The sequence below is a fragment of the Eucalyptus grandis genome, chromosome 4 (genome assembly GCF_016545825.1).
Source record: "Eucalyptus grandis isolate ANBG69807.140 chromosome 4, ASM1654582v1, whole genome shotgun sequence".
Lineage (NCBI taxonomy): Eukaryota > Viridiplantae > Streptophyta > Magnoliopsida > Myrtales > Myrtaceae > Eucalyptus > Eucalyptus grandis.
In genome coordinates, this window is record NC_052615.1 from 7,259,230 (window position 1) to 7,286,434 (window position 27,205).

At 38.2% G+C, this 27,205-nt stretch overlaps 1 protein-coding gene across 1 annotated transcript; it reads right to left on the reverse strand.

Annotated features, from left to right (window-relative positions):
- Nucleotides 1-5,144: 5,144 nt before the first annotated feature.
- Nucleotides 5,145-11,008, reverse strand: LOC104442554 (ABC transporter B family member 9). Its single transcript, XM_010055970.3, has 12 exons — nucleotides 10,778-11,008; nucleotides 10,310-10,364; nucleotides 9,795-9,970; nucleotides 9,451-9,672; nucleotides 9,106-9,344; nucleotides 8,483-9,008; nucleotides 7,865-8,138; nucleotides 7,101-7,776; nucleotides 6,735-6,963; nucleotides 6,385-6,651; nucleotides 6,025-6,288; nucleotides 5,145-5,792 (listed from the first exon to the last, which is right to left on the reverse strand). Exons 1-12 carry the CDS (start codon nucleotides 11,006-11,008, stop codon nucleotides 5,145-5,147), a joined length of 3,807 nt encoding a protein of 1,268 aa, XP_010054272.2.
- Between the last annotated feature and the right edge of the window lie 16,197 nt (nucleotides 11,009-27,205).

Consider the following 27,205-nt stretch of genomic DNA (forward strand, 5'->3'; position numbering starts at 1 on the left):
TAGTCAAGTCATTAATTCGATCATATGCACAAATCTAATTGACATGCATTTTATTCGAGACATAAATAATTTATTCTCGGTTACAACCCCGGCCGAGGATTTCAATGCATTGTCACAATTAGATTGCATAGGACATCATTTTTATACCTTGCATATAACAAGAAGACAGATTCCATATTGCGCACACGTGTAACTTCATATATGAACAAACTATGACCATTAGGTATAAAGACGGATCAACGACCCGGCATTATGTGCACCCGTGAACCATAGTTGTTCAATACACAAGTTAATACTGTGCCTTAGGTCTAAGGATTATTTACACAAGACCAAAGCATGAACAATTAGACATTGACCACACTAAAAGCTTCCATGTCGCTAATCGTTCCATATGTGTCACGTTCAGTGAATTTGTCTAATACAAACACCTGTGTTCTAACTCAAGCATCATAATACCCAATGACATGTGACTCATCATTTCCTTAAGTATCCAATATTTAATAGCGAAGTTAAGAACACACCGGTCTCAACATGATTATTAATATCCACTCAATAATCCATCGACCGGGAACGATTTAAAGATTCAATCTAACTATGAATCCGTCACATATATTTAGGTTTAGTTGCAACTGATCTTATGGAATCATTCATCAATATAAAATAATTGGACAAATGAATGAATACGTCATTGCCATTAATTAAATAATAATAATGAAAGTACAACCGAAATCCCTAATATGTAACCATTACATAGTAGCTTTAGGGCATACATCCAACAGAAACAACATGGAGGGGACAAGTTGGACGATTAGAAACAGCAATTGGCAAGTGAATCTCAAGCCGATGTGGCTCCAAAAGCGATTATCTTGGCCTGAGCTGCAAGGACTGGTATGGACAAACGAGGTAGATCTAGACAGCAACTCAATGAAGAAAATAGACCACGATGTTGAATCATTTGCACATGCAATAACCTGCAGTTCTAATAGTGGCTCTAGCAAGAATGGGACAAGGCGACCTTGAACAGCGGATGGTGACAATGGTGCAACCACGACAATGACCAGCAAGGCTACACTGATGGTTTTGGCACAGCGGACAAGGGACACAGACACTGGCACTATTTTGGACTGAATATTTTGTGGTAACTTAGACCGACGAAACACAATGTTTGCAGTGGAATGGTCATGGAGGTTCGTGAGTGCAGATGATAGACCAAGCTTAGGAAGATGAGCTTGGGTTGAAGATGACTACTGAAGAAGAAGGTGAAGTCGTGAATGAAAGAAAACAAATAGGAGAAGAAGAGAAGGGTTTGGCCGGACGATGCCAAAGTCCCCCGGTCAGGAGTTTTAGAGATCCTTGAGTTCCTCTGACCAGGGCATCTACATTGATTCGGAAACCCTTCATATATTGATCATGACTGAAGAAATTTGTGATTGGAATTCAGTCATTTCCGATCCACTTACCTGCTAGCTGGGACCTGGTCACCCTCCGATGCAAATTCTTATGAAGAGATGTGTCGCGACCAAATTTCGGGTGATCCTCCTAGGATTTAATTAATGGATTATTAAGCCTAAACTTAGTTCGGGCTCTCCTAAGTCCATATCAATTCATGACTTATTTTTAACATGCAAATGATTTTTTAATTAGGAGTCGCCAGTACTAATCTATTTTTGGTGGGTCGATTAGAAACCCAAATAAAGTAACGGGAGATTTACTTTACTTCTACAAACCAGATATTGTGAGTTCGGGAACTTGGTTACACTAAACTTTTTTAACGCCCTTTCGATACCTTTCTCTTTTATTTTGAAAAAAATATTTTGCAGGCAACATGAATTAATTTTAATTTATCTCCCTAACATGTGAAGTGATTATGCGGGTGTGCAAACTACCAGTATAACATCCAAGAAAAGTAATGAATAAATTGCAAAACTGACCTCATGGCATCGAAAACATCTGCAATATTAAATCAGAATTCACATGACAGTCCTAGATATGATTTCTAATTAACACACAATTATTATTTTTTCACTTATTTAATGAGAATCTAATTTATATGCAATGCAATGTTACTAATCTAACAATAAGTTATATGACAACAATATATGACATGAGTAAAGTAATTTTTAAAGAAATGTAATAATTAAATGTGCAATCTAAATTAACCTAATGACTTAATTCTAATGACGGACAATTCCTAATTAAATGGACCTAGTGATGTGCATTTCATGAACCTAATTCTATACGACATTCGCATGATATTTTTGTTATTTTTTTATAAAAATTCGTAATTAAAAATTGTTAAAAATTTACCACCGCTCGCGGTGGCCGCGATGGCTAGAACTTTACTCTCCCATCCGAGGGAGGGGGAGGAGGGGTTTGAAACCCCGCGTCTCCATTGCTTGACTCACCCGCGGCTGGGCCTGTGGTGGTGACTCAGTTCGTCCCGGGTTTATGTCGCCGGCCGGCCGTGTCTTGTGATTCTCAAGTAATCAAAAATAAAAAAATTGTTAAAAATAAAAATCTAACTAAAGTGAGATATTATCTATTTTAAGTTAGGAGACTAATTTGAATCCCATCTTAACTTAGAAATTTATCTCGACATGCAATTTAATTTAAAGAAATTATCTAACCTAAATACTATCTAAACATGCATTTTAATATAATTAGAAAAGAATCTAACTATTCTATAATGCAATTCTATCTAGGAAAATCAATTCTAATCTACATGGAAAATGTATTTTTTTTTTGTCTTTTTAGGATAAATGAAGCAATTAAAAGATAAGCACCAAATCATTCACATTCACAGTCATCAAAGATATTATCCATTGTTCAAATTTGGAAACGATATCTAATCAAACTTGATTATTTTGCTAATAAAATCGATAAATTAATCTTAAACCTTAAAATCAAGATATCATTTTTATACTCGCGGAATCAATAATTCTATCTAAAACCTTATAGATGGAATCGGAGATTATAAAAGATTATATGCAGTTGCGAATCAGAAAGTAAATCTTAATTGGGGATAATAAAACCTTATAAATGGAATCAAAGATTATATATGCAGTTGCGAATCAGGAAGTAAATCTTAATTGGGGTGCACTTATCGCTCAAATTTAGGAATCATGTAGTATTTTCAATCAAATTGAATCACAAAATATTCAAATTGTCTTTACCAAAAAAAAAAAATATTCAAATTGATGGCAAACAAGATAATTACCTAATTCAAATTATTGAGTGGATAAGTTTCCCAAATTGGAATCCGCAAACAACAAGCTCGGATTACCTTACCAAAAAAAAAACAACAAGCTCGGATGATGATGGGGATGACCAATGATCGCGGCGGCATTCACGGTGGCTCGGTACCAGCAGTAGTTCAGCATGGCGGATTATTGCATCGAAGGGACCCAGGCAGCGACAAAGAACGGTGGACAATAGCACTCGATCTCGTGGGAAGACTAAAAATTATACGTTGATTTCGTGGAGAGGTGCTCCCAATTTGGACTTCCCTTCTACCAACGAGTGCTCCCCTCATTCCAATGTGGACGTCCTCTTTTACTGTAAAAATGTATGACCTTCCCTCGCCCAGATTTTCCTTCAAGTAAAATAATCGATATTGGAGAAAATAAGTGAGAGAATCAGCGCTCGCCAATGGCGCCCCTGGTCGTTGACGGATAGCCTTTTGGAAGGCTATAGTGGCTGGTGCAGGATGGTCTCGAGCACAATCAACAAACGAGGACTGCTGTGTTCACCGGAAAACCTGCGAAAATTCAACCAAGAATACAAAACCGGCGTTGGCTGGGCGCCCTGGATGTAGAGCTTGGGCGTAGCCAGGAAAGCCGCACGGCACCGGGACCACTGCTGAGCGAGGAACAGGGACTGAAGGAAACCCCCACCGACTGCAGAATTCCGCAGACAAGTCGCGGTCTGGGAACCGTGCCAGATCTTGTGTTTCTCTCTTATCTCTCCACGTTGAGAAATCGTGAATTTTTTATTCTTAGATCCAATCCCCTGTCCGGGAACTCTTCCTGTTCTTTCACGTGTCACTTGCGAATCACTCCGATGCACGACAGCAGCTTCTCAGCTTCGTTGGGCAGCAGCAGATGGCAGCAAGGACACCGAACGAAGCCTCCCTCTCTATTCACGTGTATTCTCTTCATGTGGCCGTGTGTATCAATATGTGTGGCCCTCCAGTTGCCGACCAAAAGAATCCTCTCCTTTTATACTGAACGGCTAGGGCTGGTAAAAGGAAAGCCCAAAATCCTCTTTCCTTCTTCTGATCCTTGCATATCATGCACATATAAGCCGATTCTTCTTTATTTCCTGTTTTTATTGACTGAATATTGCTCCAACTTCGAGTTGTGAGAATCAAATTTTGCCTTTGTTTTATTTCATGATGCCCACGCCTCCTTCTCTTTCTTTGCCAATCTGCCCTTTTTATTTTGTTACCTTGTGACTCACCAAACCAACCATACTTTATTTTTTTTTTTTCCCACTTTTGTTGTTTCCTTATACTTTCTCTCCGGACGAACGGCCCACTTCCTCTAGCTGACTTTTTTCTTTCAATTTTTTATTCAACCATGTGAACATATCCGAATTCTCAAGATCATCATAACATTGCTCGTTATATTTCCTAACTTGAAGTATAGCACATGGAGATCATATATCGATTTTAGCCTCATTAAAGGAATAATGGGCTTACACGAGCAACAAGTTCAGCCGAAATTTTATCACCATGGGATTAGCTTAACTAGCTAAATTTAAGCTTAGAACCATCAAGTCACACCCATCCGTCCGATGCAAATGCAAATGAAAAAAAAAAAAATTATGCAATTTAATTCTAATATTTTTGTTTAGTGGTTAAAAATTAATCCATAATTTTTATATAATAAATAAATTACTGGATCGCCAAAATATAAGTGTCATCAAGATGACACAAGGCCATTTAGGCAAATAGATCAGAATCAACTATATAATCGATTCGGAAGTCTTTAAATCATCAAATAAGTTTTTCTCATAATCACCCCCGATCCGATGCATAAATGACAATGTTTATTTTCCTGAAAATATGGCGAAACAACCTTCGGGCAAAAAATTGAGATGTCAACATTGCTCCCTTCCTCTACCGCTATTTCTTGGTCCTGTCTTCACTTTGACGCACTTGCGTGAAGTGCCAGCAGCGACGCATAAGAGCCGTCAGGTATCTTGATCAGAGTGTCGTGCCTTCCCTGCTCGGCAATGGCTCCATTCTTTACAACCGCAATTATGTCCGCATTCTTGATCGTCGTAAGGCGGTGAGCCACAACTACAGTTGTCCGATTCACCATAACCTTGTCTAGTGCCTCTTGCACAATGCTCTCTGATTCTGCATCCAACGCACTCGTCGCTTCGTCGAGCAGAAGTACCTTAGGATCCTTCACAATGGCCCGAGCAATAGCTATCCTCTGTTTCTGTCCCCCCGATAATTGCACTCCTCGCTCCCCAACTGATGTATCATAACCTTGAGGCAGGGAAGATATGAAGTTGTGTGCATTTGATGCCTTTGCAGCGGCAATGATCTCATCCTCAGAGGCACCGCCTTGTTTGCCGTAAGCAATGTTGTCACGGATTGTTTCGTTGAAAAGTATAGGCTCTTGGCCTACCAAACCCAGCTGTTGTCTCAGCCAACTCAGCTTGAACTTTTGAATCAGCACACGATCTAAGAACACATGGCCAGAATCAGGATCATAGAATCTCTCTAAGAGACTGATCACTGTTGATTTCCCGCTGCCGCTTTCTCCAACTAAAGCAACCGTCTGTGAGAAAAAATTCACGGTTCAGTTTATTAAGGTGTACTGGAACTTTTAATGTATGCAACTGTGCAAGTGTCTGAGAAATTAACAATAAACTCCATCTTCAGTCTAACATAAGCGTGTTCAATACCTATAAAGTAGATAATTTTCTTCTCCATGGAATTCTACTGTTTCTGAAAAACTAACACAGAGAGAGAGAGAGAGAGAGAGAGAGAGAGAGGCTTGTTGCTGACACCTTGCCGGCGGGGATGGTCAAGGACAAGTCTTTGAAGATTTGGACGTCTGGTCTTGTTGGATATGTGAAACTGACATGTTCCAACTCTATCTTTCCAGTTACATTCTCGAGCACAATTCCTTCATCGTTGCTAGAGTCTATCTGAGGCTTGCTATCCAAAATTGAAAAGATAGAAGCAGCCGAATCTTTGGCCTTGTTAGTGTCTGGGGCCAATGCGCTGCTCTGGGAAACCCCATAGGCCGAAATAGTTAAAGCATAGAACACCTGCAGGTCTCGATTGTTAGTATTATATCAACCTGAAAAGGATTATCACATAAAGAGAGGGCCCCAAAAGAAGAATGTAACCCCCAAAATTTTGACCGTGAAAACTTCTGGAAAGGTTGCTTTCCCATGTTGCACTAGTATAGCTCCGATGTAGAACAAGAACGCATTTGTGCAGTAGATCGCAAGGAAGGAGAAGCCATATCCAATCCCACTTACAAGCCCAAGCCGGACTCCCTGCTCCTTTGGGCCATCACATTTCTCCTCATACAAATCCATCACCTTGCTCTCCGCACAAAAGGATGCCACTGTGCGGATGCTACCAACAGCATCGTTTGCCACTTGACTAGCTTCCTCGTACTTCTCCTGAAGGTGGGAATACAGAAAAAGTCATGTGAAATCATACGTGACATGTAAACAATCGGGACCATTGGAAACGCCAGACAGACCTTGGCATCTGCACTGAACCCCTGCAGGAATTTAGCTTGGATGATTCCTTCAGCGAGTATCAAAGGTGACACTGCAATAACTATGAAAGCCAATATCCAGTTTGCTATGAATGCTATGAGCAATCCGGCCGTGACTGTTGCTACATTTTGGACAATCAGAGCTAATGTGTCTCCAACTATACTCCGCATTGTTGATGCATCAGTAGACAATCTCGCACCAACTGCACCACTACAGAGTTTAAAAGAAAAGAAGAAATAGTTAGGACGTTTCAATGGTGCATAACCTCTGAATTTTGTAGAGTACATGATAATTAAAACAAGCTATAATGACGGAAGGGCAGAAGTATGACGGTAAATCTAGCATACCTTGAGTTAGCAGGATTATCAAACCAACTAATTTGTTGGTGTACAACTTTCTGAAAAGTCATGTACCGTATCCTTTTAATTAACTTGCCACCAGCAATTCCAAAGAGATAGTTCTGAATCGGCACGAATACTAAAGCGATGCATCCCAGACCGACATAAATGAGTGCCCAGAATTTGGAATCTTTCTTCAGTTGGTCAGCAGGTTCATAGAACATTTTAATAGCAGAGGACAACAAGACTCCAAATATTGGAAACACCACTCCATGTACTGAGGCAGCAAGGGATGCAAGAACCAGTAACGGAAACTCGGGCTTATTCAAATATGCAAGACGTCTGATGGATACACTCTGGCGCTTCTCATTGTCCAGTCCAGTTCTCTCATTCTGTTCCTCCTCTTCACCCATCCTGATGAGAGTAATCGGACCAGGAACATCAAAGCTGAGAGCAAAGGAGTGGCGGCTTCCTGATGAACCTCTGCTTATAGATCTTCTCATGGATGGTCTACCGGATGCGTTTCTGCTTATGGTTCTAACTGGTGCCTTGTCGACTTCAAAACTTGCATCCAGTTTAGTATCTACTGGGCCAAGTTTCTCTTCAGCGGCTTTATTTCCTTTTTGCAAACGGATAAGCTGCGAATAGCCCCCCTCGGGGTCTCTGATCAGCTCTTCGTGAGTTCCTGAATGTAGGATTTGAGCATTTCAACGTGAATTAATTGCAAAAGAGATGATAATAATATGTTAGATGAGGTTGAATTGTTGGTTTACCTTGCTCCACTATTTTGCCACGGTGCACAACTGCAATGATGTCTGCAGTTCTGATGGTTGTCAAGCGATGTGCGACTATAACAGTAGTTCGGTTTGTCATAACATTCTCCAAGGCATCTTGAACGACTCGTTCTGACTCTGCATCAAGCGCACTTGTTGCTTCATCAAGTAGGAGGATTCTCGGGTTCTTTAGAATGGCCCTTGCTATGGCGATTCGCTGCTTTTGTCCACCAGATATTTGTGTTCCATGCTCTCCTACCATTGTGTCAAGCCCCTGCAGACATATTTGACCGTCAAAAATTCCTCGTGAAACATCTCATCGGAATCCTACAATAGAGTTATGAAATGAAAATAATCTCTCTGTTCATCTGCTTGATGGCTTTCCTGATTATCATGATTAGTGAAAACTTAGACGAACATCAGTGGTATTGTATGACAAAATTCTCTACCTTTGTATTGTTATGGAGGAATAAGCATATTGTAATAAGATCTTATTTTTTTGACCAAAAAAAAAAAAAATCTTATTTTCAGTGCCAAGTCGAAGCTCTGTTTTAAAGAATTCTTTTCATTGCCTATACGTGTATAGTCGTTCGAAGTTCAACTCATAAGAACAGGTACCTTCGGCAGCTTGTCAATAAATTTTGCAGCATTGGCAAGTTGAATCGCTTGTCTGATTTCCTCATCAGTTGCATTTTCCTTTCCATAGGCTATGTTCTCTCTTATCGTAGTTAAAAACAAGACCGGTTCCTGACCCACTAATCCAATTTTCTCCCTGATCCATTTAAGCTGAAGATCCTTCAAATTGATGCCGTCAATAAGTACTTCACCAGAATCAGGATCATAGAATCTCTCGAGCAAGCTGATCACTGTGGATTTCCCACTGCCACTTTGACCGACTAGAGCTGCTGTTTTGCCGCTCAGGACTTTCAAAGAAATTCCAGCAAAGATTTGCACATCTGGCCTCGCAGGGTACCTAAAATGAACATTCCTAAGCTCAATGTCGCCTTTTATATCTTCCAATATCGTTCCCGAGGTGTCATAGGAATCGATAAGTGGTTTTCGTTCAATGGTCTCAAACATCTTGTACGCCGCGGCTTGTCCTGATGCAAATGCATTCACGCAAGGAGATGTCTGGCCCAGCGACCTACAAACCAAGAAATGTTCATCCCAGAAAGATGAGAATGCCTTGTGGATATTTGCGAGATGAAATAAAAGGAAACAGTAAGAAAGGAAGTGCTTACATTCCTCCAACCAAGAGGGCTGTTATGATATTGATGATTTTCCCACCATTGTATCCTTTCTCTATGATTAATTTGGATCCATACCACACGGCAAGTCCATAAAGGCAGAACACAATGAACATAAAAACTCCAAAACCTATGCCTGAGACAAGCCCTTGGTTCACGGTAGATTTATATGCAACTTCCAGCTTGCTGTCATACTTTTCTAGTGCTCTCTTTTCACCCGTGAAGGATGCAACCTTGTGATGAAAAAGAAAGTAGATTAATACTGGGACAAAAGGTATATCCTAGCAATACCTAATGGCATATAATTTATTTGGGTTCATATATCTCTCTACAACTTACGGTCCTAATGGCCCCGACTGTCTGTTCCACAACATTTCCAGCTGCTGCATAGGCAATCTGTCCTTGACTTGTCATTTTAGACATGATCAACGACATAGCCCCTCCAGTAATTACAATGAGAGGAATGCAAGAGAGTAGAACCAGGGAGAGAAGCCAGCCTCTCATAAAAGCAACTACAAAACCTCCTAAGAATGTCGTCATGAGTTGTACAAATTTTCCAACCTATGAGTTGCAAATGAAACTTCACAAGTCAATTTAGGCATATGACAATAGTTTAGCAATCATCCTGTTATTCCTGGTACAATTAAAAAAAGGAAAAGAAAAAGCATGAACCCTTTCTCTACCTTTTCCCCCATTGCATCCTGGATGAGAATGGTGTCTCCTGACATCCTCCCAATGACTTCTCCAGTCGTTGTTTCGGTGTCAAAGTAGGCAATGTCTTGTCTGAGTATTGTTTTCAGGTACAAGCCTCGAATCCGCATCGCTTGCCTCTCTCCAGTAATCATCCAACAAGCTACCTCTGTGACACATGCAGTAATTAAGCCTTTAATTGCAGATCTTGCGGAGAACTTAGATAAGGTAAGAAACATCAAGGAAGAATACATGACCGAAGAACCCAAAACTAAACAAGCATTACAGAGAACTTTAGGTGTCATGCTACACCCTATGTTATTGTCAGTGATGATTTCTGCCTAAACCTGCAACAATATGGATAAGATTCTGAAATCACAGCAAAGAGAGCATAACTTCCTTTTGATTCCCCACTTATGCAATCAAGAGAAAAACCAAGCGAATTGACCTTGCATAGATATAAGTAATATTAAAGAACAGTTGTGAAGACAGAATCAACTGCACTTACGGAGAAAAGAAGCGACCGCCGAACCGAGAGCCAAGTACAAAAACCAGACGGCCGCCTGAAAATCAATGAGGTATTATCTTTGATCACTAGTAATATTAATTAACATAGAAAAGGGAAAAAAAAGACTTTTCTAGTATCTAATCTTGTGGCATCCTGGTCAGGATTGTGCATAGAGTTAGAAAATGTGGATAGTAACTTTGCTGCAATTCAGAATCAAAACTGTTTCTTCTCAGCCATAAGATTAATTCGGTGGTGGTGAAATTGACTGAAAGACGCATACACCAGCAAAATTTAAATAAAAAAGCCGTGCCATCATGATATTTTTTTTTTCGAATAATATAAATAAATATGTGTATTAAATATGCTTGGCTAATTTAGGTACCAATTTTATGTAATCAATGAATACATTCTTGTTAATCTGCCAAACCTAGGACTAAAGAACAAGAGCTAAATGCAATATGAATATACCTTCGAGACTTCCTTAACAATGTGATCCTGGTTGGTGGAGCCAAAAGATTGGATGATCTCGCCGAATATGATTGTCATGATAGGCTGTGAGAGCCCGTTTGCTATGGCGGCCACACTACCGACCACCATGTAAAGGACATCCAGGCGGTCCACGAAGACAAACAACTTATAAAAGGACACTTTCTGCCCATTCCCTTTATTCCGATCACCACCATTTTTGTCTTCGTTCATGGCTTCTCTTGCTCTACAAAAATGAACAGCCTCTTTGTTAAAGATCGACAAAGAAAGAAGAAAACCACCAAGAAAAAGAAAAAGGAACTGAATGCGGCAATGCAGACAGAATGGAAACTCGGAAACGCAAAAACGACCAGAGTAACATGGAACAAGCAAAACGAGGGAAAACAAAATTTCGGATCTTCCACCAAAAACATTCCCGGACTCATCCGAATCAATCACCGCGTTCAAGGTGCTCTTGTCTTAGGAGCGAAAGGGAGAACTATGGTGACCAACATGCGTTGTCGAGATGGAGAGAGAGAAATACATACCGATTTCACGAGGCAGACGCGAGAGAGAAAGAGAGAGAGGGAGGGAGGGAGGGAGGGAGGTTTTCTTCTTCTTGTTCTTTGGTTTGTGAGAAGTAGAAAGAGGCTTACACAGAGAGTATAGCGTGTATATACACATATATAAGTTTGTGATCTTATGAAGACGGTCGCTTGGTGCGTGACAGTCCGTATCCCCCTCACTCAAAGCTCTCGTTCCCTTTCCATCTTCACTAAAGGAAAATTACCCATAAAGGAGAACTTCTAGAAGGTCTGACCCTTTTCGGGAAAAAATACGTTTCTGTATCAAAGCCCTCAAAAGTGCCAGCGCTCTCTTTCATTTTAAAGTATTTATACACTTGCTGAAATTGAGCAGGGATTTTTGCAGGTTTGAAGCATTTATAGTAAGATGAATCCCCATAATATCTCCATGCGTTAATACTTTATTTTTTGGAACTTTGCTTCTAGAAGATGCTCTTGATATATTAAGTTCAATTTAAGTTATTGCTTCTAGAAGACGCTCTTAAAAGAAATGTAGGGTCTTGAATTTGCGTGCAAAACCTAAAAAATTGCCGAAATGAGGATCGATGCAAGGTCCACGTGACAATGTATGTATACAGCATAACGTTTGATAAGAAAACCCAAAAATAAAAAGAAAAAAGAATATATATCTTTTCCGAGTCTTAATTGATAAGAAAACCCAAATATTGAAAAAAGAATGTATGCATATAGCATAGCGATTATTAGGACCAATGATGGTTGGATTGTAAAAAAAAAACGGATCTCAATCATTCGTCAAATTGAAGTATTTATATAATACGTACGTCGTCGTGTTTGTGCAAAAGTACGACAACATGAATTATTGTATGAGATTTTCAAGACGATAAAATTCTTGAGAGATCATAAATTCCTTTGGTTGAGTATAAACAAAAATGGACACAAAATTCCAACAAAGAGTAGGTAATTTATATGGGGCTCTCGAGAGATCAAAAATTCTTTTGGTTGAGTATAAAAAAAAAAGAAAAAAAAATTCCAACAAAGAGTAGGTAATTTATATGGGCGGCACTATTTCCACCCGCATCTTAGCTAAGACACTCCTTTTTTCCTAGTTAACTTAACGAAATACCCTCTTTTTTCTCTTAAATTTATTGTTTCTTTTGTTACTAGGCTAACTCACGAAATTGCCTTTATTTCTATCACGTCTCACATCAGTTTCACAATACAAATACTCCATTACGCCCAACAAAATATCATTTTATAATGCATCTTGTTATCACTCTGCCTAGTATATGGTCTCATATCTTCAATTACAAGATATTTCTATCTAAGACAGCTCATGAACACGACTCATTGCCTTTTTTCATCAAATGGTATGAGCAAAACTATATTTCATAGTCGAAAATCAAAATTCAATTTAATTATTTAGCCGATCTTTATCAAAGATGGTAAAGAAAAAAGAAAAAAAGTGATCAAAATATGAAAAAGGTTAATTTGTTAGAAGCATGAAAATGTCAAACATATTTATTTTTAGATCATAGCTGAATATTAACACAAGATAAGCTTATAAAGGAGAAAACTTGCTTGCCGTTCTAACCCTACAATGAAGAAAGTAATCAATATCGATTGAAAATTCAATTTCCTATCAAGTTAATTAAAACTTTAAAATATTCTTAAAACTATCTTATGAAAACATTTGATGTAACTTTGAAAGTGAAGAAGGTGTAAATAAATTATCCACTCTCATCTTGCAATTTTTATTTAAAACATAGAAAGCTCAAAAGAAAGCATGAACCAGTGATGTTTACCTTTAAAAACCGAAAAACATTTTCCAGAAAAACACTCACAATGTCAAAATCGGCTAGACAATTCGATTGAATTTAAATTTTCAACTTTGGAGTAAAGTTTCCCTCAAACTATTTGATAAAAAATACAATTTATAAGCCGTCAAAGCTAAAAATTTCTAACATTCTATGTAATTTTTGTGATTAAAAATATGAGATCATAAAATAAAATTAACTACATTCTCTAAACAAAGTGATAATAGAATGTAGAACAAAATAATATATTGTTGGGTAAGATTCAAATTTATGTTGTGAAGTTGATCAGATAACAGAGATAATAGAAATAAAAAGCATTTTTGTGGATTAGCCTGATAAAAAAAGAAATGGGTTAGCCTAATAAAAGAAGAAACAATAAATTGAAGAGTGAGGGAGAGATGAGGGTATTTTGGTAAGTTCAATGGAAAGAATAAGTATTTTAGCTAAGATAGTGGGAGAAATAATGCCGCCCTTTATATGGAAGGATAAAAAGGGAGGAAGAAGAGAGTTCGTTTCATCTTTTTGATAAAATGTATGGCTAGCAATCGTGCTCTCTCCCATGAATTGCATTGGCCCTAGGAATTTGTCTTTCAGAAGAGAGAACAGGAAAGAATCTCTTCGTCTTCTCCTCCAAAGGGAGCAGCATTTAAAGATCACGTACGGAAACAGAAACGCCGGTGAATGAGGAGGAATAGGGTCAAACTAGTGTTGAGGCGGGAATGTGAAGAAAGTGATATATGCAAATCTTGACGACTTGGCTGGTCCAAGACGTCGATGACCTTTTTCAAGCATGTTTCCAAATCTTAGGACCATCTTAGCTGGTTTGCACTCTCTTAAACACCCGCGCATGCGTGCTACAAAAAAAATCAAGGAATGAATATGTTGAAAATTATAAAAGAAAACTTTTAAAAAATACAAATAAATCTTAAAATTTATCAAATTAATTCAATCGAGTTCTTCCATTGATTATCTTTTTAAAAATTTAACGACTCAATTAAAAATTTTGTAACAAGTCTTGGGATTTATTGTATTTTTTGAAAATTTTATTACTTGATTACATTTTATGCAAGTTTTAGGATATTTAATATTCTTATCCTAAAAATCAAAATATGGGTTGTTGAGAGAATATGCTTAAAGGTACAGATTAGTGAGATGGGGCTTTTGATTTCGTTTCGAGAAGGCGATATATTTATGGGATTGGGAGATTATTCTTTGGACTTTTGATATTACAATCTTATCAATTTTATTATTACAATATTATATTGTTATGCTTGAGTCGGACGGTTCGGACATACCATCTTCGCTCCACCTTGCACCCTATCTCTGCCCTCGACAAGGATAAATAAAAGTAGGGAAGATGTATGGGTAATTCCTTTTTAATTCTCATGTGCATAATAATGATGGTGAAAGATACAAAAAGATAGTAAATATGAACACATGAAGCCTCGCACTCACTTACAAAAACGACTGGCAATAGCAATCAAGCAAATGAAATAACATTGATCATTAATTTATGAGCTATTATCGCGTCTACTACCGGTGTAAATTTATATTTTGTACATTCATTATTGGTACAAGCTAAACGAAAGCCACATTCTTCCCCGTTCATAAGGAAAATCGCGAAAATCATCTTGAGATTGACATTTATCAAAAGTAACTTTCAATAGCTGATGTAGAACTTACTTTCCTCAAAAGGAGCAAGAAGCCTATAATAAGCCATTACATTCACAAGTCAGCTTTCTCAGTATCTTTTGGATGGCAAGTATAATTGACTCTGTACTTAGGCTTACAAATTTCTACATTTCATGCAACACGGACTCAGCATACGCACCCAAATTTTTTGTTTCTCTCTTGCTCATTGCATTTTAAGGCGAACCAAGGATAGGTAATTTAATTAGAAACACATGGTTTCATATATCTAGTTTGACAAACGGCCTAGTTACTGATGAAAGTAATTTGAAGATGAAATGCTCACAACTCACACATGGAAGAGAAAAAATAGATAGACTTGTAGACTTGTTTTACCTTCACAAAAAGTAATTACAAGACTCCCCTATTTATAGACTTGTTACATGACATTTACCTCTTCCTAATGGATAAAGCTAATTGCAATGAGCATCTCTTGCTCATTGCATTTTAAGGCGAACCGAGGATAGGTAATTTAATTAGAAACGCATGGTTTCGTATATCTAGTTTGACAAATGGCCTAGTTACTGATGAAAGTAATTTGAAGATGAAATGCTCATAGCTCACACATGGAAGAGAAAAAATAGATAGACTTGTAGACTTGTTTTACCTTCACAAAAAGTAATTACAAGGCTCCCCTATTTATAGACTTGTTACATGGCATTTACCTCTTCCTAATAGATAAAGCTAGCATTCCAAATAAGATCTAGAAACTAACATTCTGAATAAGATCTAAAAACTAACAAAACAATCACCATATCTCACCTTATCTCTAAAAACAATCACCATTACCTAAAAATATGAATAGACTCATTAATGATAATGATGAACAGACTCATTAAAAATAACGATGCAAATATGACTCTTCTTCAATGCAGATACCGAATAATTATTGACATCGATGAATTTGATTTAATTTCTAACACTCCCACTTAAACCAAATTCTCTTTCATCGATCATTTCAAGCAAACATTTGAACTTACGAAAAACATCGATCTTGAGAGGTTTTGTAAAAATGTCTACCACTTGATCTCTCATCTTCACGTCCAATACTTCAACCTTCTTTAACCTTTCTCAAACAAAGTGATATCGAACATCAATATGTTGTTTTGTTAATGAAAAACTAGATTTTTCGCTAATGTAATAGTAGAAACATTATCAACAAAAATCTCAGTTGCTTTCTTTTGCTCCCTAAGAATATCCTTGAGTAGTCTTCCCAACCAAATTGCATGACAAACATATGAGAATGCAGCTACATATTCAGCTTCACATGTCGATAGAGTGACACTGGATTGTTTCTTTAATGATGGTGTTGATGTCGATTCAACATATTATAAAAGCTTGATTGGGAGTTTGAGATATTTTACATGCACGAGACCGGATATTATGTATAGTATTGGAATTGTGAGTCGATATATGGAGAAGCCAAAGTCATCTCATTTTAAAGTTGTAAAGAGGATATTTCGGTACATCGAATGTACAACTTCTCATGGCTTACTCTACTATCGCTCTGAATCCTTCCAACTTGGTGGAGATATCAATGATCGAAAAAGCACTATATAGGCTTTGTATTTATTTTATTTTATTTATGTGACACTACTTTCACATTGTCATCAAAGTGGTATCGGAGCTTACGGTTTGTGATCATGGTGTCAACAATCAATCAACTTCCTCTTCAATACCCTCATCTTACCAAAGACAACTATGGTAACTAGGCTGTTAGAATGAAGGCTCTACTTGGTGCCTACGGTTTATGGGAACTTGTCAACACTAGCTATGATGAGCTAGAGGATGAAGCTACCTTGAACCAGAACTAGAGGAATGCCTTGGAGAAGGTTCGTTCAAAAGATCAATATGCCCTATCAATCAATCATCAAGCTTTAGATGATTCCATATTTGAAAATGTTTCGAATGCTGCTACTGCTGAGGAGGCACAAGAGATTCTTCACAACACACATCAAGGAGTACATAAAGTTTAGAAGATTCACCTTCAAATCTTGAGAGGTGAATTTGAGGTAATTTATATGAAAGAATCTGAATCGATTGCTAACTATTTCACAAGAGTTTTGGTGATCGTCAACTAGATAGTTGATGAAAAGAAACGAAGAAGATGTTTCACATGTTCGTATTGTCAAGAAAATACTTCAGTCCTTAACCAAGAAATACGACATATTGTTATGGCAGTTGAAGAATTTAAAGACTTAGATGACATGACGATTGATGAGCTTATGAGTTCATTACAAGCCCATGAAGAAAGGTTTAGAAAGAAAAAGATTGAACTAGTGGAAGAAGTTCTCCAAAGGCGGTTGGCCATCCAAGATGAGAAGGAGCAAAAAAGAGATCCCGTGTGTCGCGACCCAATTTTTTCGGGGTGTGAACCACCTAGGGTTTGGCTAATGGATTGTTAAGCCTAGACTTAACGCGGGCTCTCCCAAGCCCATACCAATTCGCAACTTAGTTCAAGTTTTTAACATGCAATTGATTTTCAATTAGGAGTCGCCACTAATCAATTTATGGTAGGTCGATTAGACACCTAAGTAAAATAATGGGAGAATTATTTTACTTCTACGAACCAGAGATTATGGGTACGGGGACTTGGTTACACTAGATTTCTCTAATGCCCTTTCGGTACCATTCTTTTAATTTTGAAAATTTTTTTTGCAGGCAGCTTGAATTAATTTTAATTCCTTAACATGTGAGGTGACTATGTAGGTACGTAAACCACCAATTTAACACTCAAGAAAGCAAATGAATAAATTGCAGGACTTACCTTATAGCGACGAAAGCATCTGCGTTGTTAGTTTAGAATTCACATCAGGAGTCATAAATATGATTTCTAATTAATACGTAATTTTTGTTTTGTTTTCACTTAATTAATGAAAATCATGCGATATGCAATGCATGCCACTAATTTAACATGAAATGATATGACATGGCAACATGACTTAGCTATATGACCTAAGCAATATGACATAAAAGCATGTAGTCTATCCTAAGCATGAGATGTTTATTCTAAATAATTTTTTTTTTTGTATTTTCTATGAGATTCGAAATTAAAGAAATGCAACATTTAAATATGCAATCTAAATTAATCTAATGACCTAATTCTAATGACGGGCAATTTCTAATTAGAAATGAACTTAACAATAATCACTAAATGACGTGCATTTCATGAACCTAAATCTATATGACATGCAAATGACATTTTTTATTTTTAAAAAAATGCAATCTATCCTAGAAATTGCAACTAATTTATCTTAAGACAAATTTTATGAAATTTCAAATGATCTAGCTAGATTAAGATTCTATCTAATTTAAACTAGGGATTAAGTCATATTAAATCCTAATTTAAACTAAGACATTATCTAAATCTAAAATGCCATTTATCTAAAAAAAATTATCTAAATTTAAAATGAAACATGCAATTTTATCTAATATGCCATGACAATGTCCTAATTATATATGACATATGCATGATGACTTCTTTTTGTGTTTTTTTTTTATAAAATTCGAAATTAAAATTGCCAAATAATTAAACATGTAATTCAAATTTAAAACTAACATCCTATGTATTTTTTTGGATTTTTTTACTTAAAAAATTCGAAATAAAATTGCAATCCTAAATATGCAAGATAATAAAAACAAACCTAATCCTTATTCAGATTTTTTTGGATTTTTCTTTTAAAAAATTCGATTAACTCAACCAACTTGACGACAAGAAAAATCAAACAAGATGAGATTGATATCCGAAAATTGACGAACCATATCTCGCGCATGAGATCGGGTTGGCCAATTTTAAATTAAATCGCGAATCAAATCTCGGGCTTGAGATCGGATTGTCGATTCTTTTTGCAATGGATTGCGAGTCGGATTTCGGACGCGAAAATCGAACTGTCAATCCCTAATTTGAGAGGCAATTTCAATCATATGCATCAACAAATATCTCAAATAAGGTAACGGAATATTCGAAAATCAAAATAGATAAGATTTTCACCTAATTTGAATATTGGTTTTCGAATTTTGATCCTCGAATGGCTATTCGCGATGCAACGTGGCGGTGCTTGGTTGCTCAAAAATCGCTCGATGAGCTCCACGAGACCTGCGAAACAAAAATTTGTAAGCTCGGCAAGGGACTCGTCGATGGATGGCGAATCTTGGTCTCCCACTGTTGGTTTTGTGGAATTTGGTGACGCAAGGAAATCCACTAGCCTTCGACAATCCCACCGATTGTCAAACTTTGACCTCCTAAAACCCACACTTAAATTTTCAACCTCCAAGGAAAGACTAGTGTGCTTCGTGCAAGGCGTGGCTGCTTCGTCATTGATGCAAGGACGCACCCGAAATCATGGATGGGCTCACTAGAATTGATGAGATCGTTGCAACGTTGCTGCTCGGGTCGGAACAGATCAGCAAGATAGGGATGGCGTCAACAAGGCAACAGCTGGCCAACAGATCAACGTGTGGTCTCGCGACAGCAGCGACGGCGGCGATTGAGTAATAGTCGGAACAGCAACTACGAGGGTCGAGCTGCAGTGACGTCATCAATGAAGGGGCTGCGGTGGCGTTGTCAAGCGATCGAGTAATAACTCAACAGGATAGCAGCTCATTGACAATGTATTGGGGACGACAAAAGCACCGCGGCAGAAGCATCGGCGTGGGTCTTGGTCAAGAATTGGCCAAGAAAACTCACACTCTCTCCTCTCTCACGTGTCTCTCAATTGTGAAGCCCCACTCACGTTTTACTCTCAATGGCCGTATGTGTCCATCCCCCTTTTTTCCCTGTGGTGTAGCGACCTATTTATAGGTGAGTGAACTAGGGTTTTAGATCAACATCCACGAGAATTTTTCCAACGCAATATTCCTTCACCAATTTTATCCCATATTGATAAGGATTCAAGATTATGATAGAATTTTTCTCTAAATCCAAATCTTTCAAAACCAAATCGCAATATATTTTTACCCATCTGCCCTATCTAAAAAAGATTCATATCTCGGAAAAATTTTAAAATATTATATTCCCACAAGATAATTTCTAATTATTAAAAAGCACGGGCATGGGCGAACCTGTTCGCTTCATGGGCTTGATCCATCTAATTCGAACTCATCCGCCACCAGTCCAATAAAATGCAAAAAATGCAAAAAACAAAATAAATGCAATCTAAATCTATATGCTATGCAATTAATAAAAATTAACCCATAATTTCCTATGCAATAAATAAATAAACTAAATCGTCAAAATTTAGGTGTCAACACCGTGCAAACTCGCAGGACAAACCAAGATTGTGATTGTGGTCAAGGCCGAGGCCACTTTCAAGGAAGAGGTCATATCACGCCCCGATTCTCAAGCACGTGCCCATCCCTTGGTGGTCGATAAAATTTTGCGACCTCTCAAGACGAGTCGCCGACCATTTCTTTTTGTTGCACATGCAGAAGCAAATAACTAATCCCTTGATAGTAACTATCTCGGGATAGAAAAGCAAGACAACATATTTTCAAACAAAACATGCTTTTAAATACACTCCGAGTCAAGTACAGAAGTCTACAGTCACAAGACTTCAAATGATTGACTCTAAAAAATAAATTGTCCTATCTGACCTACACTTCAGATCACCTTAGCTCGGCTCCAGATTCTCCACTCTACAGTCTTGAAAAATTAAGCCCATGACGGGGTGAGATATAAATCTCAGCGAGTTCACGCTTTAAATCACGATTAGGAGGGTGATACGCCTATGGCGTCCTAACCACACAATCATACAACCACGGAGACTTACCTTGTCTCAGATCCTCCTTGTATGTCAGCACAGTACATATCACAATCATATGTATATAGCAAATTCACACACCATTTGGAATGTCTAAATCAATCACTACTCACATGAGCAAGAATTACCGACACACGTCAGTCCATCAATTCAACTCAACATGCGTTCCAATTAATTATTACGACTCGCACAGACAGTTTTACCCAACACACGCTGGTCCTCTATCCATCGACACACATCGGGGATAGGTGACGTCCATCAACAAACACCGGGGATGGTAATATCCATCAACACACATCGAGGATAGGTTCTCTTAACCTTTAATGTCCACCAACACACACCGGGGACGAGTTCTCTTAACCTTTAACGTCTATCGACACACACTAGGGAGGGGTTCTCTTAACCTTCACATGATCATCAAGCATAAGTTCTAGGCATGTCACAAACCAACTATATATCATCAATTATGCACAAACCAGCAAGCATTGCACGAATAACACAACAACCATGGCATAACCGTTCGTGCCTCATCATGCATAATCCTCTAGGCATAACACAAAGCAACCACATCACCAAATGTGCAATTTCCAGCAAGCAAAGCATCAAGAACCATCACAAAATCATAACCGGCCCTAACCGGTAGAATAGGCCCACTCGCGTCTCCAATTTTAAATCCAGAAACCTAATTAAACGAGAAAGGAAAATTCCTAATTTTGAATATATTGTAAAAGATACATAAAAAAAAAACATTTTTCATGAAGAAACCTAAATCCAGATCCTTCTAGTCGGCCTAGTAAATCACTTAATCCAGCACCAAAAATTGGGTCCGTTTCCAGAAAGTCTGTTTTCCGAAATCAGTTTGGTTTGAGGTCCAAGACATGTCCGTTTGATTTGAAATTTGAGTATGTTAAACTAAAGAATGTGAAAAACAACTTTTGTGAAGAAACCATTTTGAAATTCGAACCCTAAGAGTTGATAAAAACCCATAAATCCTAAAAGGTCATAAATTATTGCGAAAACTAAGACTGTTTGAAAATGACAGAACCAATATCTCTTTCTTTTAAATTGTTAAAAATCTTGAGAAAAATATATGTTGTAGCTAAGGATATCTAAAACATTTCTCAAGACGACATTAATCTCAAATTTATAACCCATTTTAGTATACAAAAATGGTAAATGATGAAGATCTAGAGATTAAAATTGCAGAAATTCCACTGGATTCAACTAATCCATCATCAATGGTGCTAATCTCAGTTATATTAACACTAACATATTCTAAGTCTAATCTAACCATTATAGATTATCACTAATAAATTCTTAAGCTAATATAAACAACCTTTAAGCATAATTAATCTCATAAGTAAGGTTTAGTGAGTAAAATTACCAGTTTAGCGTTCTGGCGAGTTCACGGCGAAGGTGACGCTGTGGCGGGTGACAATCCTCCTAGCGGTGACACCAACCAAGGCCGAGAAGGGCTCGTAAATGGGCCACGAATTCCCAAGGCCTTGCTGGAACTTCAACTTTTGCTTGTTGAACCGGGAAGGAAAACCAGTGGCTGAATGGCGAGGAATCAGGTTGATCGGAGCTCCGGCGAGGGGGTGGCCAACAACCGATGGCACCCGGGGGTTAAGGGGGACTTGCTAGTGGTTGTTAAGGGTGAAGGTAGGGTCGAAATGGGGAGAAAACGGCTGAAACAGGCAAAACAAGTGAAACCATGCAGGCTGCCAGGCAAACCGATGGACTGGCAACCGGTTTCTGCTCATCGACAAATGAGACGATCGGCGGCTCGTTCTAGCAAGTGGTGAAGTCCCCCCGTACGGACTAGATGTCATGAAGATGATGGTGGATGGAGAGTGAGCTAATTCATATGGGAAGACAACTTTTTACTCAATTTTTCGAAGAAATGTCAACTGGAGCAAAAACTGGAATAAGAGAAAACTGAGGAGGAAAAGGCTACGAATTGCTTGGGGCTGAAGAGGGGAGAGAGAGGGATGTGAGGGCTGGTCTCTCTAAATCTTTAAGCTCCCAAAAAGCTTCAACAATGGGGAAAGTGAAACCAAAAGAGGAAGAAGAATGGGCTGAAAGCTTGGAGGGGGCCACCAACCTTCTAGATGGCTTCTTTGTCCCTTTAGAGCCCACCAACATGCCCCACCACTTCAGCCCTTGACCAGCTGCCCTTATCCACTCCAAAGCTTCCCCAACAAGCTTGCCAAGAGGTCCAAAATGTTGTGTACCCCATGGCCTACGAATTTGTGACCTTTGTTGTTCAATTTCATCAATTCCTCTTCAATTCTCCTCCAATTGGACTCAATTTGATTTCCATAAATCCAACCAAGGTGCCACCATCCCAATCAACATTTTTCCTCACCAATTAGTCCAACTTGCATCCCAAAAACAAAATCAAAGGCGGTCCTAAGATTTTCCCAATCCAAAATAACCTTACTTTGGATTTTTCACCAAAAATCTCGGTTTGTAGAAAAATCTTCGAAGGATGAGTCGATGTTCCTAAAACAATTTGTGACGTGACAGAACTTTCAATTTCTGAATTCAGGTTCCAATTCACGGCAATTTGACGTGATTCTTAACGTGTCCTAATCTACCGGGTAGCTTTTAGAAATTTTTCGTGCATTGACCCATGGTCGATTATTTTCAAGCCACACGTACATCTTCGACATATTAGCAACTCTCGGTTGTCATAGAAATCTCGAGGTTTCAAATATCGACACAGGGTACCAAAATGACAAAGAAATCAGTCTAGTGCCGATCAACAAGAATTGTGCAATTAGATGGAATCACCCACACTTAATCACATATCTTTGTCGAGTTGACTTATCTTCGATCTCTAATCAATATGTGTCGTAATGACCATTGCAAATTAGTATAGTCAAGTAGTCGATTCCTGGTCGAATTCTCAAATCTATTGCGTTTATATTTCTTAACGGCTTCACTTGATAGACTAGTTATCCTGTGAATGATTGGCTCAGGGAAAAGAACTATAGACACGTCGATGAAAAGCCCAACTCAATTAGTCGAAATCAGAACTTGAAATTCAGGATGTTACAGGTCGTGGACAAAACAGATGTGATGCTACTCGAAGTGACGACATATACCAATATCAAAGAGATGTTCATGGAAGAGGAATGAACTTAACAGGCCAATGGTAAATCTAAAATTCAATGTTATCATTGTAATAAACTTGGCCATTATGCTTCTGACTACTGGAACAAGGAGAGTAGTAGAGCAGATGAAAAAACAAATTTGGTGAATAACGCTAATCAAGTTTTATTATTGGCATTCAAAAAAGATGAAGGAGGTCAAATTGATACATAGTATCTGGATACCGATGCAAGCAATCACATGTATGTGAGAAAGGAGATGTTTACCGAGTTAGATGAGAGAGACCCTTAAAGGGAAAGTCTCTTTTTTGGTGATAACTCCAAAATTCTTGTCAAAGACAAAGGTGCAATCTTGATTCATTTGAACAATGGTGCACATCAATTTAATTCTAATGTTTATTATGTCCAGAAAATGTGAAGCAATAATTTAAGTTTGGGACAACTTTTTGAGAAAGATTATACCGTTCATACGAAAAATCTTAGTCTTCTACTAAGAGATGGGAATAATAAACTAATTGCGAATGTGAAGATGTCGAAGAACATGATGTTTACTCTCAATATAAAGAATGGTACGTCTCAATGTCCAAAGATGTGTGTGGATGATCCTTCATGGTTGTGGCATTTGAGTTTCAGCCATCTCAATTTTGGTGGACTCAATTTGCTTTCTTGCAATAAGAAAGTTTATGGCTTACCACATATTGATCATTCAGATCAATTATGTGAATGGTATGGCTGCAGAGGTTTACTGATCCATACCGATCTCTCTACTTATTGTTCACCTGTCACCGGCCATGTAGCAGTTGATGTTCATATCATATTTGTCAATAAAAGCACCTCAATGCAATCTATTTTGAAATTTGTTGCAATTCTCATTTCCTAGACAGCACGACTCTTAATCGCGATGGGGATTGATTAAGTATTGTTTGAATGATTTATGTAATATATGGGCTTTAAAAAAAAGGAAAAGAAAGGGTTGAAAAGTCAACAAAGAAGTTGAAGGAAAGTGGAGGAAGCTTCGACTATGTTTTTAAAGACAGAGAGAGGGAGAAAAAGAGAAGAGCACGGGCATAAGCAGTGGAAAGAAAGAAACAGGGGAGAGGAGAGAAAGAAGAGAAAGGAAAAAAGGAAAAAAGGAAAAGAAAAATTGGTGCACTTGTAATTCGAACGCCTCATCAAGCCAACTCAAGTGTGTTTTGTAACGCCGGTAAGAAATCGAAGCCTTTAATCACCTACTTGAAGCAATCATTGCAATTGGGGCTCGAAATTCGGATTCCTTGGATATTTGTGTGGTGAACCTCGATTTTTGAGTTGTTGATGTTACACCTCGATCCTCGGGCATGCACCCATCTCTCACCTTGGTCGATTTATAGCGATGTCCCAAGACGCATTGCTGACCCCTTCAATTTTAATACGCATTCGGAAGCATATAAAACAACCCCCAAACAATAAAATAATGGGATATGCAAGTATGACTAAATTCCGAACTTTAAAAAACAACCACACTTATATACATTGCAAACCAGTGCACATATATATGAGATAAACTACTAAGTCCGATTCAACTTAAACAAGTTGAGAATTGAGGTCTACAAGCAAGGGTGGGGGTTTCACAAACTACGGGTCCTTGTCCTCTTCTTCATCATCCTTCACACTTCAACTAGAGCCTTTAGTAGACTACACCGGACTTCTGAGATCTTCAAAATCCAGGTCTGCTGCATCTAGGGATCTAAAATGTTGTCCCACAACTAAGATGAGATTACGTCTCAGCAAGTTCTACCCCTTAAGACCCGATTAGGAAGCCAATACACCTTAGGCTGCCTAAGCACAACACGAGTCAAAGGACTTACCTTGGCCTCAGTTCCATCCGACAAATCAGCATTATTTATAGATGCTTTATATCACATCAACCAATCATTGAATTACGTCATCACGTCAATTCAGAACTCAGATCAAATCATTGATCAATCGACTTAGTCGATTACATGTCATTTCGACCCTTTCTTAGTCAGCCCATCTCATACTATCTATAAGTCTGTTCATATCAGAACTGCTCGCTTTAAGCTGATAAATAGATAGTATAGCTCACACTAACCTGATGGGGTTAAGGTATACTGCTCTCACTAAGCTGACATATCGTCCACAATCTAATATAGTATATCGGTATACTGTTTTCGCTAAGTTGACATATCGCCTGCAAGTTAATATAGTATACTCATGATGCTCACTCTAAGCTGATAAAGTGTACTGCTTGCACTAAGCTAACATATCACCTACAGGTTGATATAGTACACCAGTATACTGCTCTCGGTAAGATGACATATTAGAGCCCATAGGATGATATAGTATACTATCTTGATCATTCAATCAATTCCATCTTTTATCATACTTTCACTTTTTGAACATCCCACCAATTTCAACAGCCCATAACATATTTTTGGTGCTATAAACCGCCGCCCGGTAATTTTCCCATTAATTATCAAAATAAATTAATTTAGAAATAAAATCCTAAAATCATAATGAATTCAATTTAGCACAAATCAACTCTCAAATAAATAAATGGACTGCACCACAACAATCAGCATAAAATTCCGGTTATCAATCATCCCAACCTAATTTCTAGAAAATAAATAATTAATTAATTAATCACGGAAAATATTAAATAAAAAGCAATAAATCTAATTTAGGCTAGTAATTTCTAATTGGATGCCGGAACGGACCCGGAAAATTTCCGAGACTCATTTAATAAATAATAAAGACTATTCACTGGCTAATAGCACTAACTATTTGCCTAACATGCATTGATAAGTCTCTAATTTAATTACTCTAATTGGACCTAGAAGTTGCTGCGATACCCACAAAAATCTTGATCTATTCTTGCTGAAATAGAAGCCAAACAACTCGGTTTAAAGCAAGAATGGACAGGGAAAGAGGAAATAGGCCAAACTGGGCCTAGGTATGGACTCATGAGGGTCGAACGGGACCGGGATAGCTCCGGTTGAGCTCTACCAACTCCGAAACAGAAGCTGGGATGGCATGAAAGGCAAGAAGGGCAGACGGTGCGAGCGGTGGCTCATGCGCGGACGGTGAGCGATCCGACAGTCCAAGCGGCGGTGTGAGGCGGCGACGGTGGCTCCAACTTCTTCCTTGGCTTGCTAGTTTTGCATAAGGCAAATGGAGGAAGGGAGAGATGGGATGGACGGCAATGAGGGAGAGAGAGATTGAAGTGTGGGGGCAATTTTTGGTTTTGGTGGGTCATTTGGCCAAGTTTTTTCCACCAAATTGTCCCTCCCTTTACTTGCCCACCACACCAAGACTCCATAGCTGCAAATGAGCCACACACACCATCCTCACAACTTCTCAAATGGTCCAAAATGGCTAGTAGGAGGGGGAGCTACAAATTTTGAGGGACATGACTTCAATTGGTTGCTCAATCTTGCTCCATCTATCCTCATTTGGTCTCCATAAATTAAATTGAAACCTCAACACTTGAATTGACATTTTTCCTAAC